Genomic DNA, 19,216 nt, shown 5'->3' on the forward strand with positions numbered 1-19,216 from the left:
TTTCTTGATATTTTTAATCAACTTGTTCAGATATGTTATGAACACCCCTGGAACAGGTGGGATTTGAACTCTAGCCTTCTGACTGAGTGGTAGGGACATCATGAGATCCTTTTACTTGTACATTGAGACAAACAAAACCTTACAGCTATGTAAGGCTAGAATTAATAGTTAATAGCCGCAGCACAGTTTTATTGGCCAATCGCCTCTTTGGCATTGAAAATTAGCCATTATAGATATGGAGTCCTTTTCTTTAATATTTTGATTTTTAGAGGGAAAATGTTAAAAATATCAAATTTTAAACATGTTTGTTTCTTTAATACTTTAATATCTTTCTCACTTAATCCGATCTTTATTTTTACTACCATTTATCTTTTCCTTGATTTATCAATTAATTCATCTCTTTAATTCTTTTTCTCAGTCTCACAGACAGGACACATCCTTCTCGATCACATGTTCAAACATATTATATAGGTCATCATGGAGACAGGTAGGCCTTGAACTCCGACCTGAAGGAAGGGATACTGAGAGAAGAGTGCTTCTTGATATGTCCTGTATTTATTTGGTCAATGGAGGAGATCATTGCACTGACTCAGTTCTCTTTCATTGCAGCATTTTGTTTTCCCACCTGAACTTGTTTCATATTTACAGCAAGTTTGGTGGAAACACTTTTTGAGCTGAAAGGTGCAGGGGCAAGACTAAATAATTGGCAAACATCATTATATACTTAGTTACTTCCAAAATCTGACCACCAGCTTGAATGTTTTGACATATCACCACACTAAGTTTGAATTTACAATGTGCACGTTACCTTGCTTACAAAATCACGACTTTTAGCCCTGAGTTTGTTGACCTGGGATTCTGCAATATCAGCACGTTCCTCTGCTTCTTCCAATTCATGTTGTACCTTCCTAAATTTAGATAAGTGCACATTGGATTGTTCCTCCTGAAGAAAAAGGTGGATAGAATAGATGTGACCAGCCAAATATAAGCAATTACAATTATAGTTCTGAAAGTAACATATTTATCAAGCAAGCAACAGCAATCTTATTAGCAAAATATAAAGTAGTTGTACTACATTTTTTATCTCTGTTAATTGGAATGTCAAGGACACAAACTTTTAGCATCTATTCTTACGAATCTAACTGTACCCAGAGAACCACTTGGAATGGCTTCACTTTCCAAACCTCCATTTATCTGGTGGCCTCCAAGCATCTATCCTTAAACACTTCTAATCCCTTAGTCACAGAATGCCTGTCAGGAACACAATGGTACCACCCTGTTTATCATTACAACTGCTTTGTGATCCCTCCATTGTTGCTAAATGATCACATGGTGTATCTGATACCTGGTTGAACACAAATTTTCACAAAGTATTAGGAATATGTTATCTTCAGTCCCCACCACAAGCTAATAGTTGATGTAAAGTGAGCTTTTAACCACATGAATGTACAGCCGAAAGATTCCCAATTTTCACCTCCAATACCTTATCCAATCCTGTTCTCGCCTCAGATTATCTGCTACTGAAAACCTCATCCATGCTTTTGTCATCTCTAGACTTCACTCTTGTAATGCACTCATGATTGGTCTCTCATTTTCTACGTTCCATAAGTTTGAGGTTATCCATAATTCTGCTCCCAAATCCTAACTTGCATTACATCCAGTCCTCCTGTGTTCATGATACTGGATTCCATTCCACATATGTCTCAGTTTTAAAGACTTCATATCTGGTTATAAAGTCTTCCAGGGCCTCACCACCCCTTATATCTGTTATTTCCTGCAGCACTGAAAATCTCTGAGACAACTTTGCTCCTGTAATTAAGGCTACTTATACATTATGATTTTAATTACTCCACCATTGGCAATTGCCCTTCAGATCCTAAAGTGTGAGACTTCAAAATTTTCTCCCGAAACCTTTCTTGGTATTCCTTTGAAGACAATCCTTAAAATCTACATCTTTGATGATGTTCTTGGACATCCACCCTATTACCTGTTTATACAACTCAGTGTCATATAGTTAAAGCAATGAAGTGGTGGAGGCTAGTACAATTGCAACATTTAACAGGCATCTGGATGGGTATATGAATAGGAAGGGTTTGAGGGATATGGGCCAGGTGCTGACAAGTGGGACGAGATTAGGTTGGGATATCTGGTCGGTGTGGATGAGTTGGACTGAAGAGTCTGTTTCAGTGCTGTACATCTGTATGACTCTATGACTCTTAACTGCTTTTCCAGTGATTAGGAATTGGCAATAAATGTCAGTAACACAGAACTCCCTTTGTTTAAAAAAATAGTTGATGTCATCTCTGTAAAGTACCATTGGGTGTTTCCTATGTTAATGATGCCACACAAATACATGTTATGTTGACTTAAACCTTTCTTTGCAGTTAATTACATAATCATAATGGAATAAACAATAGCTTTGGATAAAACCACAAGCATAAGCACGTGGATGAAGATATGTTACATTTTCTTAGCTGTGTGCTTGAAAGTATAAGCATTACTTACAGCCTCTTCAGACTGCCTCTTATAGGTTTTAACTTTCATTTGCAGTTTGTCAACTAGGTCCTGAAGTCGCAGATTATTTTTTCTGTCTTCTTCAGTCTGTGTACAGAATTTGAACAGTAAGTTAAGGAGAATATTTACTGATGACATTACCATTTGTAAAGCTCTCCAGCTAAATGTCTGTATTAAACAATTTAAAGTTTTCAGACTAACTTAATTATTTACGACTTAGTTACTTACTGACAGCTCAGCGTTCCATTCTATGAGGCAAATCAAACCAAGCAGGAAAATTCTAAGTTTGAATAGCTGTGCTTTTTTAAATTTAAAAATGTACTTTATTCATAAAGGTATCTTTATGTACATATATAGTTACTAAAGTAGTTCCATTCTGTACAGTAACATATTAAGAAAACAAACAAACTATCAGAGTTTGACTGTATCCAGCAAAGCAACCAAAGGCAATTCTTACTTGTATAAGATTATATTTACATACTTTTGAGGATGTGCTTTTTCATTAGTCGATCAGAGCAACAGAAGTGGAGCAGTGTACTGTTTTTGGTTTAGAGACTGAGATTAGTGTATCAGCCTAGCTTCTCTCTCATGGGACTGCTGTATGTCTGATGTCTGCAAATGATGGGTCAGGACATGTTAATGCTCAGTGAAGGTGGTATCAAGCTTTGCTGTGGCACTCTGTGACTAAACAACTATCATGGACAGACTATCAAGAGATATACATGAATAATAATAATTTGGTGAGGTACCAAAGCATATGCAGATATTCACATCAAATCAAACCCTCAGAAGAATGAAAACTGATGAGAAACAAAATACAATTTCCGAATACAGGATCTTTGAGTTCATAAATATGTAAAATTACTGTTCCTAGTAGAACTGACATAGGGATCAGAAGGCTCCATCTTTTAATTCACTTTGCATTACATCTCAATCAGGATGCATTGCTTACCCTTAGTTGAAAAAGAAAAATCAGGAAAAGCGTCCTGTTACCATTCAGTTTTGGGGAGGTATGAAGCAAGAATGCCGAGTGAATCAGAATTGGGCCAATTAAGTTACTATTCATAATAGATGGCTGGTCAACACACACTGGCTGATATTTCTCACAAAGTGACTGCAGTACTTGAATGAATTATAGAAGGGTGACTAGTCTTTCTGGTATTGTATTGCAACAAGAGGTAAAGGTTTAAAGAAAAGGAACGAAAAACATCTTTGATTTAGAAAATAAATTAAAAGTTAATTCAAATTACATGTCCCTACCTGATACAGGAGTTCTTTGACCTTCCTTTCAAATTTACGCAAACCTTTAATTGCCTCTGCACATCGTTTTTGCTCAGCTTCGAGTTCATTCTCAAGCTCACGTACCTACAATATAAATGAAGTAATCTTCAACAAAAAGCTAAGAATACCTGAATACATTTATATTTGTTCCAGTAGAAGCATTACAAGATTTTCTCTTTTGAGGATCACATTATTCATAAAGAGGAAGTACTAATGAATTGTGCCCTGGTCTAGTTTGCACAATTCTTAAGATTTCATACCCTCGCCTCCAGTTTCTGGAGCTGTTTCTTTCCACCTTTCATAGCCAGCTGCTCTGCCTCATCCAGACGGAGTTGCAGATCTTTCACAGTCTGTTCCAGATTCTTTTTCATTCTTTCCAAATGAGCATTGGTGTCTTGTTCCTTCTTCAGTTCTTCTGCCATCATAGCAGCCTTGTAATGACATTATGAGATATCATCAGCATTAACAGACAGATAAAATGCGTCTTAAAGAGATCTAGTAGAGTACCATGGAATTACTATTAAAATTGATACAGGGCCTTACATCTGTTATGGCTTTCTTTGCTTTCTCTTCTGCATTTCTTGATTCTTGAGTAGCATCTTCAACTTCACTTTGAAGCTGGCTAATATCAGTTTCAAGTTTCTTCTTTGTGTTTATGAGGCTGGTATTCTGTTGAAATAATTGGTCAGAGATACTATGGTCCACATACCATAATGTCACACAGCTAAATCAGTCTGAAAGATTTCTGTTGTTTCACTTTACCTGGGTGTGCAGGAGTTGCACACGTTCACTTGCATCAATTAATTCCTGCTCAGCAATTTTGCGCGCTCTATCTGTTTGTTCAAGGGCTGCTCTTATTTCTTCAATTTCAGCAAGCTGTAAATTGCATCTCCGTTCAACCATGGCCAGTTGTTCCTTCAGGTCATCTTGGCATCGGAGGGCCTCATCAAGATGCAACTGGCATTCCTTAAAACAAGATTGGTAATTGATATTAACAAATTGTACTTTAAAAATTCTCACATACAATCTAATTCTAGCCATCAGTATAATTAGGCATTATTGATGTTTATTGTTTCATTTTTATCTTGCAACCTTCTAGTTTAAGTTAACCCTGCAAGGTAAATAACTAGGTGGTCCATTGACAATACATTATGTACATAATGGAATTTTGCGTGCGATAAGTAATCTCAATTTAAAGATGGACATATTTTACAGCTTTTAAAGATCAATCAAAGAAAATCTTGTACAAACATTAAAAATTCACCATAAAAGTCTTCGATTCATTAACACTAATTTATTATTACCAAGCCTCACGTACCTTGAACTGGACTTGCAAGTTTCGGAAATGTTTTACAGCATCTGCTGCTTGGCGGTTTGCATGATTCAGTTGAATTTCCATTTCATTCAGGTCTCCCTCCATCTTTTTCTTGATCCTCAAAGCATCATTTCTGCTCCTAATTTCAGCATCCAAAGCAGTCTGCATAGTGTCAACTGTCCGCTGATAATTCCTTTTGATTTGGTCAATCTCTTCATCTTTTTCCGCAATCCGCCTGTCCACTTCTGCTTTCACCTGGGTCAATTCCAGCTGAATACGTAGGATTTTGCTTTCTTCATGCTCCAAAGATGCCTTAAAACATGTGACACAGGACAAGATCAAATATTTAATCAGGTAATAGATTACCGCAGCTGCTAGAAACAGTGGTGTACTTGTAATGTCACTGGGCTAGTAAACCAGAGGCCTACGATAAGGGTCTGAGGACATGGGTTAAAGTCCAGAACAACTGGTGAAATATGAAACTTATCTGGAACATAAAACTAATGTCAGTAATGGTGATTGTGGCAACTATCATAAATGATTGTCATGATCTATCTGGCTCACTAATACCCTTCAGGGAGAGCTACCCTTATTGATGAGGCCTTCATGTGACTACAGAGCCACCACAATTGTCTGAGGCTTAAAAACAAGCCACTGAGTTCAGGGGGAAATTAGAGATAGACAATAACAGCTGGTGTTGCTTGGTGAGACTCAGAACTCATGAAAGAATGTTTGAAGAAGGTTTGAGGAAAAAAATTGTGGAGATGCAAATGGTCTGGCTACAATGGCCATCATAACATATTAAAAAAACTAGCTTATCAAAACTCTACTATTCCCATGAGTTTGTGTTACAATATTTTGCAATAGTAACATTATCACAAATGGTCATCCTATGCTGCCATAACTTCTTCAAGAAACTAGCAAGAAATTCTGAAGTCCACATATACGCAGTTAGACACAAATATCCAAAAACTACTGCCAGTGAGACTTTGCTTCACTGCAGAGTAGCCCGTTAAGATCTCTCCAAGGTTGAACCTTTTCGAGATACTTGATCTGACAAGAACTTTGACTCATACACTTTTGATTTTGCTGTTGAAATGTTTACACCATGTTGAATGAAATGTAACTGCATATTAAGTTCATTGTTCCTGCTAGACAACCTCATAGAACCCGGTAGAGTAAATTCATTGCTGTGAAATAGCAAATTTCCTCGTTAAGAAATTCCACATATTTTCAAAATAATAATGTTCTTGCAACTTTCTTTTTGTTTTCTATCCTAATTTCATGTTTAAATCCCAATTATCTTTGATCTGTAAAATTGAAAGACATAAAAGTGAAAGGGTTCAGTTGTTTCCATTTCTTGGTTTGCTGTCAAGAGATTGTTCACCTTACCTAACGGCAGAATTGTTCCTGGTTTCCGAAAAATCTGCCTGACTCAGTTACATTCAAGCTGACCTTGTGAGGAAAGAAACTTGTATTGCAGAGACCTGACTTTTAGTAATGAATGTAATGAATAAAAAATGTGCAAACATTGCAAGTTCTTGTGATAACTTTCTTAGAGGTCAGAGAAGGCCAGAAAATCCAACTGATTAAAACTAATAATGCTGTCCAAACAGACACATCACTCACAGTGGCAAACATCCAGAACTAATTGGTGGACTTACTTTACACTATCATTTCCTCTGCACTAACAGCATCTCACATTTAGCCTTCTCTTTAATTTTAACAAGATACAATGTTTGCAAATCTATTGCTTATTAAAGTCACCACCAAAAGTTAGAGTTTCCAATTAACAGTATAATTTTTAGTGAAGTAATAAATATTCTCAGTGCCATTCAATCTGTTTGACTAAGAATTCAAAAAAATTAAAGTATTCAAACTCATATTCATACATGCAATCAACTTATAGAACATAGAAATGCCCGCTTAAATGCCCATAATGAGGGAGAGTCCACCACTGCTACTGGCAGGGCATTCCATGAACTCACGACTCGCTGAGTAAAGAACCTACCCCTAACATCTGTCCTATACCTACCCCCCTTAATTTAAAGCTATGCTCCCTTGTAATAGCTGACTCCATACTTGGAAAAAGATTCTCACTGTCGACTCTATCTAAACCCCTAATCATCTTATAAAGATTAGTAAACTTTAATCTTCCATACCATCAAATTATAATCTTAAATTATTTTGTTCCAATCCTTGCAGTCTCTTTCATTGATCTAGTATTTCATTTCCCTCTCTTTATTTATCTTTCTATAGCTGATCTAACAGTAAATTCACCTTATTTCCTCTCAATCCTTTGCTCAATTTCTTTCTCAATCATTAAATCTTCCTGGTTCAGTATTGCTGGTTCCTCCAGTATCTAAAGTCTCAAGATACTCACTTGCCTCACGTTTATATCACTAGCTCACACATCCAACAGGCTATGGCACAGAAAATATTTGAATTAATGGGTACAAGGAAGAGTCAAGCTAAAAGTGAAAGTTATAAGATTTTCTGCCTCCACAAAAATTCAATAAGTCCCAGTCAAATCCAGCAAACAAACCTCAGCCTCTTCCAATGCTGCTTGAAGATCAGCCTTTTCTTGCTCAGCTAATTTTTTGGCCTTTTCCAGCTCATGGATAGTCTTTCCATTCTCACCAATCATTTCAGTCAGATCTGAGATCTCCTCTGGTTAAAGAAATAAATAGTTTTTGAATTAAGTTATGAATAAATTTTCATTTAAGTTGAATGTTTATATGCTTGCCAGAAATCATTCTGTCACTTAGAAGAACTCACGCTGTAGATTCTTATTCTCTCGTTTAAGAGTTTCCAGGTTATCCAAAGCTTCCTCATAAGCATTCTTCATCTTGAACAGTTCTGTGCTTAGAGAACGGGATTCCTTCTGTGTTGCCTCCAGGTCAGTTTGGGTCTCTTCATATTTCTGCTTCCATTCTGCCAGGATCTAAGATGTCACAGGAATGCAGTGAGCATGTTGTTCAAAACTACATGTAACTGACTGTAAATAACTCAACTGTTGTGATGTTACCTTGTCAAAATTTCGCTGCTTCTTATCAAGAGCAGCTGCAGCAGCATTTGCTCTCTCCACATCAATCATTAGATCTTCCACTTCACCTTGCAAGCGCAGTTTTGTCTTTTCCAACGAGGCACATTTAGAATTCACTGCTTCGACATTGTCCTCAGCATCTTGGAGTCGCTGCGCAAGTTTTTTCCTGAAGGTGATAACAACCATTCAACTGTTGCCAAAACAGCGAAAACATCACTCGAAGAAAGCACAAGTTAAAATTCTCTTAATGGACCTACTTGGCCTCTTCCAGTTCCTCTGTGCGTTGGATTGCATCAGTTTCATATTTTGTTCTCCACTGAGCAACTTCACTGTTGGCCTTGGACATGCCACGCTGGAGCTCAGCCTTTGCTTCCTGTTCCTCTTCATATTGTTCACGGAGCAAATCACAGTCATGGCGGGCAGATTGTAGAGCATGTGCCAAGACACTCTTAGCCTGAAATATTTCAATTTGAAAGGAAATGGTTAAAATACTATGTTTAAAAGAGTAAACACAAAAGAATCTTTTCCAAAAAAAAAATAGTAGCCTATGCAAGGATCAATCCTTTATCATAATTATCAAAATAAGCGCAATGAAATATCACTCAAAGAACAAGGCAGCAGATGGCTCAGTAGTTAGCTCTGCTGCCTCACAGTGCCAGGGACCTGGGTTCCATTCCACACTTGGGCAACTGTCTGTGTGGAGTTTGCATATTCTGTCTGTGCCTGTGTGGTTTCCTCCCACAGTTGAATCACGTGGAGGTTAGGTGGATTAGCCATGGGAAATGCAAGGTTCCAGGGACAGTGTGAGTCTGGGTGGGTTGTTCTTTGGAATGTCAGTATAGACTCAATAAGCTGAATGGCTTGCTTCCACGCTGTAGGGATTCTATGATTTATATGAAATTAAATGTCTATAATATTTGAATTAATTCCTAAGATCAATCAAGTATTTCAGAAAACACATTTATAATTCACTAAATGGTAAAGCATGATCATGCCACAGTTTTCACCTTAGTTTCTTCCTCCAACTGCCTTTTTAGCTCCTCAATTTGTTGTGTGAATGCTTGTTTCCCTCGATTAAATTGTGAAATCAGCGCATCCTTTTCTTCAACCTGGCGACTTAGTTCCCCTTAAAATTTAAAAGAAATATAATTGAACCAAACAAAAATTGGTAATGATAACTCTGGTCTATTGTTGGAATGTTTACCTTAAGTACCTCTTCTCACAGAGCTGTACATGAAGATATGAAAGTGGTCAGTATTGAGTTAGTTTTGCACCAATCATGTTTGCTCACCATCGACATGTGTGGTGAAGCATGATAATGGGACTGGTCAAAAAAAATACCATGGATACAAAAGATCCAAAGGAGGTAATAAATGAGAATATAATTTCAATCTGAACCTTCAAGTAGTTATGAAGTTTACAAGAGACATACCATTTTCTGTCTGTAATCGAGCTCGGTGTGTTGATGTGTCATTCATAAGACGCGTTTGTTCTTCATGTTTTGTTTTTATTTCATTAAGTTGGTCCTCAAGAGTTCGATAATTTTTCTCAAGATTACCCTGCAATTCAATTATTTATGACACATAAACAGTGCGTATATATACAGTAATAACTTGTCTGCAATAGTTACAACAGAAAGACAATTTGTGACACACCTTTAGTTTAGAAACCATTTCCATATTGCTGGCCATGTCATCAATTTCCATCTTCAGCTCACTCTTTTCCTTCTCCAGCTTCTGTTTCACACGTTGCAGATTGTCGATTTGTTCCCCAAGTTCAGCCACACTATCAGCCTGCTTCTTGCGAAGAGCAGCAGCTGTGGCTTCATGCTGGAGGGTTGCTTCTTCCAGATCGCGGCGCATCTTCTGAAACTCTGCTTCACGTTTCTTGTTCATTTCGATCTGTGCTGCAGTCGCCCCGCCAGCTTCTTCTAGTCGTTCACTGATTTCCTCCAGCTCACGGGCATAGTCAGCCCTTTGCTTCTCTGCCTTAGCACGAACCGTACGTTCAGCGTCAATTTCCTCTTCGAGTTCTTCAATACGGGCCTAGCATTTAGAATATATTAACTTTGATCATGCTTTATCTGACAACAGCCAAGTAAACACAGATAACTTTTATATAAACATACTTGCAGTTCCTTGATTTTTTTCTGCAGCTGCATTCCAAGAACCTGCTCATCTTCAATCTTACTCTGATACTGGCTTATTTCAAAGTCCTTCCTGCAGTACATATACAATGAAAGTTACAATCTAATATAACATGCAAACCATGAGGATATTACAAAAAAAAGACCATTTCTTACTTCTTCACTTTCTCTTCCAATTGTTGTTTGTCATTTTCTAAGTCCATTACTGATTCCTGAATCAGCTTCAAATCTCCTTCAAGCTTCCTCTTTACTCTCTCAAGGTCCATGCGAAGCTTTTTCTCTTGTTCTAGAGAACCTTCAAGCTGCAATAAGCAACAAAAATCATCAAACTCTTTGAGACTCTCAACAGAAATATTCAAAGTTCATAATATTCATGAAGTAATACCAACATCGTCCACTTGTTGTTCCAATTTAGCTTTGGTTTTGGTTAAGGTATTAACTTTGTCCTCTTCAGCCTGGAGGTCATCAAGTGTTTGCTGATGAGCTTCTTGAAGGGCTTTCTTCTCCTTTGTTAATTTGACAATGCTTTCGTCAAGGGAAGCCATTTCTTCTGTAAGATTCTTAACCTTTTAAATAAATCCCAGGTTTTAGTTAGTTAAATGTGCAATTTATATAAGTTAATAACTTTATTCCCGACGCAAATAAATACCTTGTTTTCAGTGGCATGTTTTTCCCTTTCAACTTTGGCTAGTGTGAGTTCCAGGTCATCAATATCCTTCTTTAACTCCGAACATTCATCTTCTAGTTTTCTCTTCTTGGATGTTAACTCTGCATTACATTCCTCTTCATCCTCCAGTCTTTCACTGAGTTCCTTGACTTTGGCTTCTAAATTAATTTTGCTTTTGATGAGCTGGTCACACCTTTCTTCTGCATCTGCCAGGCCGTCTGCTTCCTTTTTGGGAAAGAAAATATATCCTTTTTTACCTGAGCAACTTATTGACTCCTTGTGATAGAGAGCTGAGGGATAGAGTACTTGTGTACATTTAAGACTGAGTTGATAAATTCCTGATCTGTGGGAAATGAAATGTTACATGGAAAGCACAAGAAAGTTGACATGAGGAATTTTGGATCAGCCATGATCCTATTGAATGGAAGAGCGGGCTCAAAGGGCCAAATGCCTATTCCTGTTCCTATTTTTTATGGTCTTATGGTCTTAATACTCACTACCTAAGATTATAGAGATTGAGAAAAATATGGAACTGCATTTCATACAATTGCATCCCTAGCACCTTATTCTAGAAGACTTCATTTAAGGCCACATTATTACAAAGTAGAGGATCGCAAAGGCATGTACAGAATTAGAGCTTTTCATGAAATGTGAGATAGAGCTGCCAACTCTTAGTGAATGTGTTTCAATTCCAGTCTGGAGTTTATGATGCTTATTAATCAAGAAATTGACAAATCTGTCAAATTGTGAAAAAAGAAGAGTTGTCCCATGATCAGGTCCAGTCACATGCCCAGTCAGTGAGTACTTTGTTAAGTAGTCCAGGGGCTTCAAGGTTCAGAGCCCACACTGAGTTAGAAACCAGAAGGAAGACTGCAACACAAAAGCAGGGAAGATATGCAGAACCTTTCTTAACTATTGACCTGACCCTAGCTATAGTATTATCGCTCCTGTACAAGGTCAAGCTGGCAACTCCATAATGATCGAACATTTCCTGATGGCCCTCTTAAATAGCACCTTGGATTGGGAACACACTTTGTTTCTAGAAATGGGCAAGTAATTCTAAAACCAAGTAACAAAAAAAATGAAAACATTTAAGTTTATTGTGTGGGTTACTTACTGACTGAACTTGAAGCAATAAGTCGTTCTTTTCTTGAAGCAGGCTAACCATTTTTTCTTCCAATTCTTTCCTTCTCGCTTCTGATTTCGCGAGTGCTTCTTTAGTCTTCTCAAACTCTACTTTCATATTGGCCATTTCCTTTTCAGCTTCTGCACTCCTCAAAAGAGGCTTGATCTTGAAAAACAGTTTCATCCATGGCCAGTGTTTGACATTCATGAATGCACGGATGTTGTACTGGATAGTGAAGATGGCATCTCTGTAGAATGACATTAAACAGAAGTGTTACTATCATTTGCATTGCTTAATCTTCATTACTGAAATGATTAACTTTACCAAATACCTTCTCTCTAACATCTTCTGATATTCAACTCTCATTAGAAAACCACGACAAATGGCTTGTGTGCGTGTGATGATTTGGGCCAATTTGTCATCTCTCATTTCCTCTAGAATACCCAGGAGACCAGCCTTGAAAAATACCTTGAATAGAATGAATAATATTTTAACTAGAAGAGTTACCCAGTGGTTCACTGTCCTTTGATTCTATCATACAGGCTTTAGACCCAAACATTTACCTTAGTATGGCCAAACCGATACTGGTTGTGATCAACATCAATGGAGCTTAGCAGTTTCTCAGAAGCCTTCTTGCTGTCAATAAATTGTCCTTCGGGTATGGCACTTGCATTTAAGAGTTTGTATCTGTATTTTCCAAAGAATATGTTATTTATTTTTATATAGTGCCTATTTTATTAATCTAGTGTATAATTAAGAGACAGATGTTATATAGATCAAAATCACAATTATCATCTCTATCACTAAGGGCATCTGTGGCAGCATTTTAATATCCAAGTCAGAAATATTTAGTTTTAAGATCCACTTCAGAGAGTGGAGCACCTTATCCAGAATGATTCCTTAATGTATTACTGATGAAGTGTTAAAGGTTTTGGATCAGACTCAGCCTTCTCAGATGGAGTGAAAATTTCCCACAGCACTGTTTGAACAAGGGCGTGTATTTTGTATGCCAATATTTATTCCTCAACTTGCATCGACAAAGCTTGATTACCTGGCTGAGAAACCCAATGCTGCTTTTGGGATCTCGCTGCTTGTGAATTGGCTGCAGCGTATTTGAAAAATGTGTGCCCGTGTGAAGAGCTATGAAATGCTTTGTAACATCCCACTGCCATGAAGTTCATGATATCAGCGCTTTCCAAACGTTTTCCCATCATGACCCTATTTTGGAGATTGAAAGTTGCTGGGATCTCAGACTCTGGAAGTGGGGTGAGGTGAGGGAAAGAGATGATGATTGTGAGAGTATGGAGAGAAAAGGTGTGTACAAATGAAGTGGGGGAGTGACGAAATGCCTTTTTGGGGAAAGTAATGCCTGTGATATGGAACAGATGCCTGTGATATGGGCATGAAGGACTATAAGGGGGCAGAATGTGTGTGGTGAGGAGAAGAGTTGCATGTTTGTGAGGTGGGGAGCGGGATGCTTGTGCATGGGGTAAGCGGAAGATGCTTGATGGGCAGGAAATAACTATGGAAAGAGAGAAAATGCCTGTGAAGGGGATGGGGAATTGGAGGAGCATGGGGCAAGGAAAAGATCTGTGAGAGGTGCGGGGATCTGTAAAACACACTGGGATTTTATAGAGAGAGTACATAACTTCCCATTAGGTTTGTTTAACAATAGCGTTCAGGTGTATTGGATTAAGCCATGTTCACTGTTTACAAAAACAATGCAAAATTTAAAGGGTCCTCAGCTATTCACAAGTGGTTGGAGCTCCACAACAGGCATTGCTATGTAAGGGCCCACAATCACAAATATTTAGCTATTGACCCCAAGTGGTCTACAGTTTGGGAAGCCCTTCTCTATATCAATACAATTCATTTCTAGTTCACTCTATAAAGTAAATTGTTACCTTTGTTTAAAGTCAGCATAAAGGATTCTGCTTGGAAATCCCTTTCTGCAAATCCTAATACCTTCCAACACACCATTGCATCTCAACTGATGAATGACCAGCTGATTCTCTATCAGACCTAAATGGTGAACATAACAAAAACAAAATAGCATTTTAAGAAACTCTGGATCCTGATATTGGCATTAGTCAAATATAGACAAGGAGATCTGCTGATTACCACTTATATCACCACCATTCACTCCAACCCCCACACCTAAGCTGATGAATCAATATTCCACATTAAATGCCACTTGGAGGAAGCACTGAGAGTGGCAATGGCATGTAATGATGTCTGGGTGTGGTACTTTAATGTCCATTACCAAGCATGGCTCGACAGCACTGCTACTGACTGAGCTAGTCAAGCTCCAAAGGACATAGCTACTAGACTGGGTCTGTGGCAGGTGATGAAGGAATGAACAAGAGGGAAAAACATATTTGACTTCATCATCACCAATATGTCTGCCAGAGATGCATCTGTTCATGAGAATATTATTAAAAATGGCCACTTCTGGAGACAAAGTCTCACCTTCACATTGAGGGTACCTTGCATCATGTTGTGTGGTGCTATCATTGTGCTAAACGGTATAGGCATTACAGACCTAACAACTCAAAACTGGGCATCCATCGGGTGTTGTGGGCCATCAGCAGTGGTAGAATTATACTTAAAGCACAATCAGAAACCTCATGGCTTGACATATCCCACATTCTACCATTACCATTAAACTGGGGGTATCAATCCTGGACAAAGAAGACTGCAGAAGGGCATGCCAGGAATAGCACCAGGCATATATAAAAATGAGGTGCCAAGCTGTTGAAGCTACAGCACAGAACTACTTGTGTGCCAGACAACAGAGGTTGCAGGTGATTTACAGAACTAAGCAATTCTATAATGAAGGATCTGACTAAGCTCTGCAGTCCTATCACATCCAGTTTTAACGGATAATTAAATAATTAAACAACTCATTGAAGGAGGAGGGTCCACAAATATCACCATCCTCAATGATGGGACAGCCCAGCACAGTGCAAAAGATGTGGCTGAAACATTTACAACAATCTTCAGCCGGAAGTGCTGAGTTGATGATCCATCTCGGTCTCCTAAGATTTCCAGAATTCCAGTTGCCAGCTTTCAGCCAATTGAATTCACTCCACACCAAATCAAGAAACAACTTGAGGCAATGAATGCTTCAAGGGCTAATGGGCCTCAATAATGATTCCTTGTCAATACTGAGGAACTATGCTCCAGATCCTGGCTTCCAGTACTTCTGATCTGTAACACTGGCATCTACTGACACTGTGGAAAATTGCCCATGTATATTATTACAGAAAAAGCAGGACAAATCCAGCCCAGCCAATTGTCACCCCGCCAGTCTTCACTTGATCATCAGCAGGGTGATGGAAAGTGTCAACAATAGTGCTATCAAGTGGCACCTACCAAGCAACAACCTGCTCAGTGACACCTAGTTTGGATTCTACAAGGGCCATTCAACTCTTGACCTCATTACAGCCTTGGTTCAAACAGGGACAAAAGAGCTGAATTCCAGAAGTGAGGTGAGAGTGACTGTCCTTGACATCAAGGCCACATTTTTCAGAATGCACAATTAAAGAGCCCTAGCAAAACCAGAATCAATGGGCATTGGAGTTGGGAATCAGTTATCTCAGTTCCAGGACATATTTGCAGGAGTTCTTTAGGGTATTGTCCAAATCCAACCACTTTTACCGACTTCCTCAATGACCTCCTTTCCATCACAAAATCAGAAGTGGGGATAATTGCTGATGATTCGCACAATGGTCAGCACCATCACAACTCCTCAGACACTGAAACAGCCAATGTCCAAATGCAACAAGACCTGGACAATATCCTTTAAGGCATGGAAAAACTAGCCATTTGAATATAGAACTGGCTCAAAGATAGAAGACAGAGGGTAGTGGAGGATTGTTTTTCAGACTGGAGGCCTGTGACCAATGGTGTGCCACAAGGATCGGTGCTAGGTCCAATATTTTTCATCATTCATATAAATGATTTGGATGTGAACATAAGAGTCATAGAGATGTACAGCACTGAAACAGACCCTTCGATCCAACCTGTCCATGCCGACCAGATATCCCAACCCAATCTAGTCCCACCTGCCAGCACCCGGCCCATATCACTCTAAATCCTTCCTATTCATATACCAATCCAGGTGCCTCTTAAATGTTGCAATTGTACCAGCCTCCACCACTTCCTCTGGCAGCTCATTCCATACACGCACCACCCTCTGCATGAAAAAGTTGCTCCTTAGGTCTCTTTTATATCTTTCCCTTCTCACTCTAAACCTATGCCCTCTAGTTCTGGACTGCCCCACCCCAGGAAAAAGACTTTGTCTATTTATCCTATCCATGTCCCTCATGATTTTATAAACCTCTATGAGGTCACACCTCAGCCTCCGATGCTCCAGGGAAAACAGTCCCAGCCTGTTCAACCTCTCCCTAAACTCAAATCCTCCAATCCTGGCAACATCCTTGTAAATCTTTTCTGAACGTCTTTCTGATAGGAAGGAGACCAGAATTGCATGCAATATTCCAACAGTGGCCTAATCAATGTCCTGTACAGCCGCAACATGACCTTCCAACTCCTGTACGACTAGTAAATTTTCAGATGACACCAAAATTGGAGATGTAGTGGACAGCAAAGAAGGTTACCTCAGATTGCAACAGGATCTTGATCAGATGGGCCAATGGACCGAGGCGTGGCAGATAAATGCTAGTTGATGCGTTTTGGAAAAGCAAATCAGGGCAGGACTTACACACTTAATGGTAAGGTCCTAGGGCGTGTTGCTGAATAAAGAGACCTTGGAGTGCAGGTTCATAGCTCCTTGAAAGTAGAGTCGCAGGTAGATAGGATAGTGAAGAAGGCATTTGGTATGCTTTCCTTTATTGGTCAGAGTATTGAGTACAGGAGTTGGGAGGCCATGTTGTGGCTGTATAGGACATAGGTTAGGCCACTGTTGGAATATTGCGTGCAATTCTGGTGTCATTGCTATCGGAAGGATGTTGTAAAACCTGAAAGGGTTCAGAAAAGATTTCCAAGGATGTTGCCAGGGTTAGAGGATTTGAGCTATAAGGAAAGGTTGAATAGGCTGGGGCTGTTTCATGGAGTGTCAGAGGCTGAGGGGTGACCTTATAGAGGTTTATGAAATCATGAGGGGCATGGATAGGATAAATAGACAAAGTCTTTTCCCTGGGGTGGGGCAGTCCAGAACTAAAGGATATAGACTTAGGGTGAGAGGGGAAAGATATAAAAGAGACCTAAGGGGAAACTTTTTCATGCAGAGGGTGGTGTGTGTATGGAATGAGCTGCCAGAGGAAGTGGTGGAGGTTAGTACAATTGCAACATTTAAGAGGCATCTGGATGGGTATATGAATAGGAAGGGTTTGGAGGGATATGGGCTGGGCGATTGCAAGTGGAACTAGATTAGGTTAGGCTATTTGGTCGGCATGGATGAGTTGGACCGAAGGGTCTGTTTCAGTGCTGTACATCTCTATGACTCTATGACTGATAGTGGCAAATAACATCCACACAAATGCAAGGCAACTAACATCTCCAGTAAGAGAGAACCAACTATTGTCTCTTGACATTCAATGGCATTACTATCACTGAATCTTCCACTATCAACATATTGGTGTTTACCAATTACCAAAAGCTAAACTGAGCCAGTCATATAAATTCTATCACTACGTCAGCAGGTTAGAAGCTGGAATACTTGCAATGAGTAACTTATCTCCTGACTATCTAGGCATAAGTCAGCAGTGTGATGGAATACTGTTCACTTGCCTGGATGATTGCAGCTCCAAAAATACTCAAGAACCACCCAGGAGAATGAAGCTATATAATTGCCACCACATCCAAAAACATCTACACTAACTATCACCAACACTCAGTAGTAGTAGCGTGTACCATCGAAAAGATGCACTGCAACAATTCAGCAAGGGCACATAAAACAGTACCTTCCAAAACAATGACCACTAGTATCTAGAAGGACAAGGCAGATGCATGGGAACACGACAACCAGTAAGCTCCCTTCCAAGCAGCTCATCATCCTGTCTTGAAAATATATTTTTGTTCCCATTGGGTCAAAATCTTGGTCCTCCTTCCCCAGCAGCATTGTGAGGTACATACAGCAAATAGACTAGCAGCAGTTCAAGAAGGCAGCTCACCACCGTATTCGCAAAGATAATAAATTCTGGCCTAAACAATGATAACCCCACATCCTGTGAATGAATTTAAAAGAAGTGCCAATACATTATGTGAAAATTCATACCTGGAGTCTTGGTTTCATTGGGGATTATACAACGTACAAAGTGTGGATGAGTGCTTCTTAGATTGGTCATTAGCTTATTCAGATTTTCCTACAATACAGAAGAGAAATAATTTATCACAAACAAACAGAAAGAAATTGAATGTAATTCTGTAATAATTACTGACTGATTTATTGAATATAAACATGGCTGAGCTACCTCAACTCAACTTTCCCATTCTCCACGCTCCCCCCCCACCCCACATATCTTGTAATTCTTGTGAAAGTAAATATCAATCTATTTCAGCCTTGATTACATTCAATGCTGCAGCATCTAGAACCTTCTGGATTAGAGAATTCCAAAGATTCACAATCCTCTCGAGTTAAGAAATTTCTCCCTATCTCAGTGAAAAATGATTAATCCTTTAACATGAGGGGCACAGCCTTCGGTTAAGTTTCTCAGTCAAGGGGAAACAGTCTCTCAGTATCTATGCTGTCAAGCCTCTTCAGAATCTTGTACGTCTCAATGAGATCAATTGTTATTCTCTTCAACTCCACCAACTTTAAGCCCAGTTTCTCAACATGGGCCAAACCTTTCACCCAGGACACAATCTGGTGAACTTTCAGCGCGCTGTCTACAAAGCAACTATATCCTTCTTTTGAGACAGAGACAAAAGTTGAATGCAATACTCAAGATATAGTCTCACCAGAGGTTTGTACAATTGCAGCAAGACTTTCCATATTCATGTATGTTAATTTTTTAGCAATAAAGGCCAATGTGCCATTTGTCCTCCTAATTGCCCAATGCACCTGCATGTTTTTTATCAGACAAGTTGCTGAATACTCAATTAAAATGTTCATATATTTTTGTATTCTCGTTGAGCCTTCATTGTTTTATTGTGTA

The 19,216-nt window shown here is 39.0% G+C and overlaps 1 protein-coding gene across 1 annotated transcript in view; it reads right to left on the reverse strand.

Moving 5' to 3' along the window:
• Nucleotides 1-790: 790 nt before the first annotated feature.
• The window catches only part of LOC122562341 (myosin-4-like), a 33,564-nt gene continuing 15,138 nt past the window's right edge, over nucleotides 791-19,216 (reverse strand). Inside the window, exons 17-39 of the mRNA XM_043715218.1 lie at nucleotides 18,337-18,424; nucleotides 14,000-14,117; nucleotides 12,659-12,782; nucleotides 12,427-12,563; nucleotides 12,087-12,342; nucleotides 10,952-11,194; nucleotides 10,692-10,868; nucleotides 10,459-10,604; nucleotides 10,285-10,375; nucleotides 9,812-10,201; nucleotides 9,589-9,715; nucleotides 9,164-9,282; nucleotides 8,414-8,610; nucleotides 8,139-8,322; nucleotides 7,889-8,054; nucleotides 7,656-7,780; nucleotides 5,114-5,422; nucleotides 4,558-4,761; nucleotides 4,339-4,464; nucleotides 4,056-4,226; nucleotides 3,775-3,879; nucleotides 2,506-2,601; nucleotides 791-943 (exon numbers count right to left, since the gene is read on the reverse strand). Of these exons, the coding sequence (XP_043571153.1) occupies nucleotides 791-943; nucleotides 2,506-2,601; nucleotides 3,775-3,879; nucleotides 4,056-4,226; nucleotides 4,339-4,464; nucleotides 4,558-4,761; nucleotides 5,114-5,422; nucleotides 7,656-7,780; nucleotides 7,889-8,054; nucleotides 8,139-8,322; nucleotides 8,414-8,610; nucleotides 9,164-9,282; nucleotides 9,589-9,715; nucleotides 9,812-10,201; nucleotides 10,285-10,375; nucleotides 10,459-10,604; nucleotides 10,692-10,868; nucleotides 10,952-11,194; nucleotides 12,087-12,342; nucleotides 12,427-12,563; nucleotides 12,659-12,782; nucleotides 14,000-14,117; nucleotides 18,337-18,424 (3,852 nt within the window). The remainder of the gene's footprint in view (nucleotides 944-2,505; nucleotides 2,602-3,774; nucleotides 3,880-4,055; nucleotides 4,227-4,338; nucleotides 4,465-4,557; nucleotides 4,762-5,113; nucleotides 5,423-7,655; nucleotides 7,781-7,888; nucleotides 8,055-8,138; nucleotides 8,323-8,413; nucleotides 8,611-9,163; nucleotides 9,283-9,588; nucleotides 9,716-9,811; nucleotides 10,202-10,284; nucleotides 10,376-10,458; nucleotides 10,605-10,691; nucleotides 10,869-10,951; nucleotides 11,195-12,086; nucleotides 12,343-12,426; nucleotides 12,564-12,658; nucleotides 12,783-13,999; nucleotides 14,118-18,336; nucleotides 18,425-19,216) is intronic.

The sequence above is a fragment of the Chiloscyllium plagiosum genome, chromosome 24 (assembly GCF_004010195.1).
Source record: "Chiloscyllium plagiosum isolate BGI_BamShark_2017 chromosome 24, ASM401019v2, whole genome shotgun sequence".
NCBI classification, from domain to species: Eukaryota; Metazoa; Chordata; class Chondrichthyes; order Orectolobiformes; family Hemiscylliidae; genus Chiloscyllium; species Chiloscyllium plagiosum.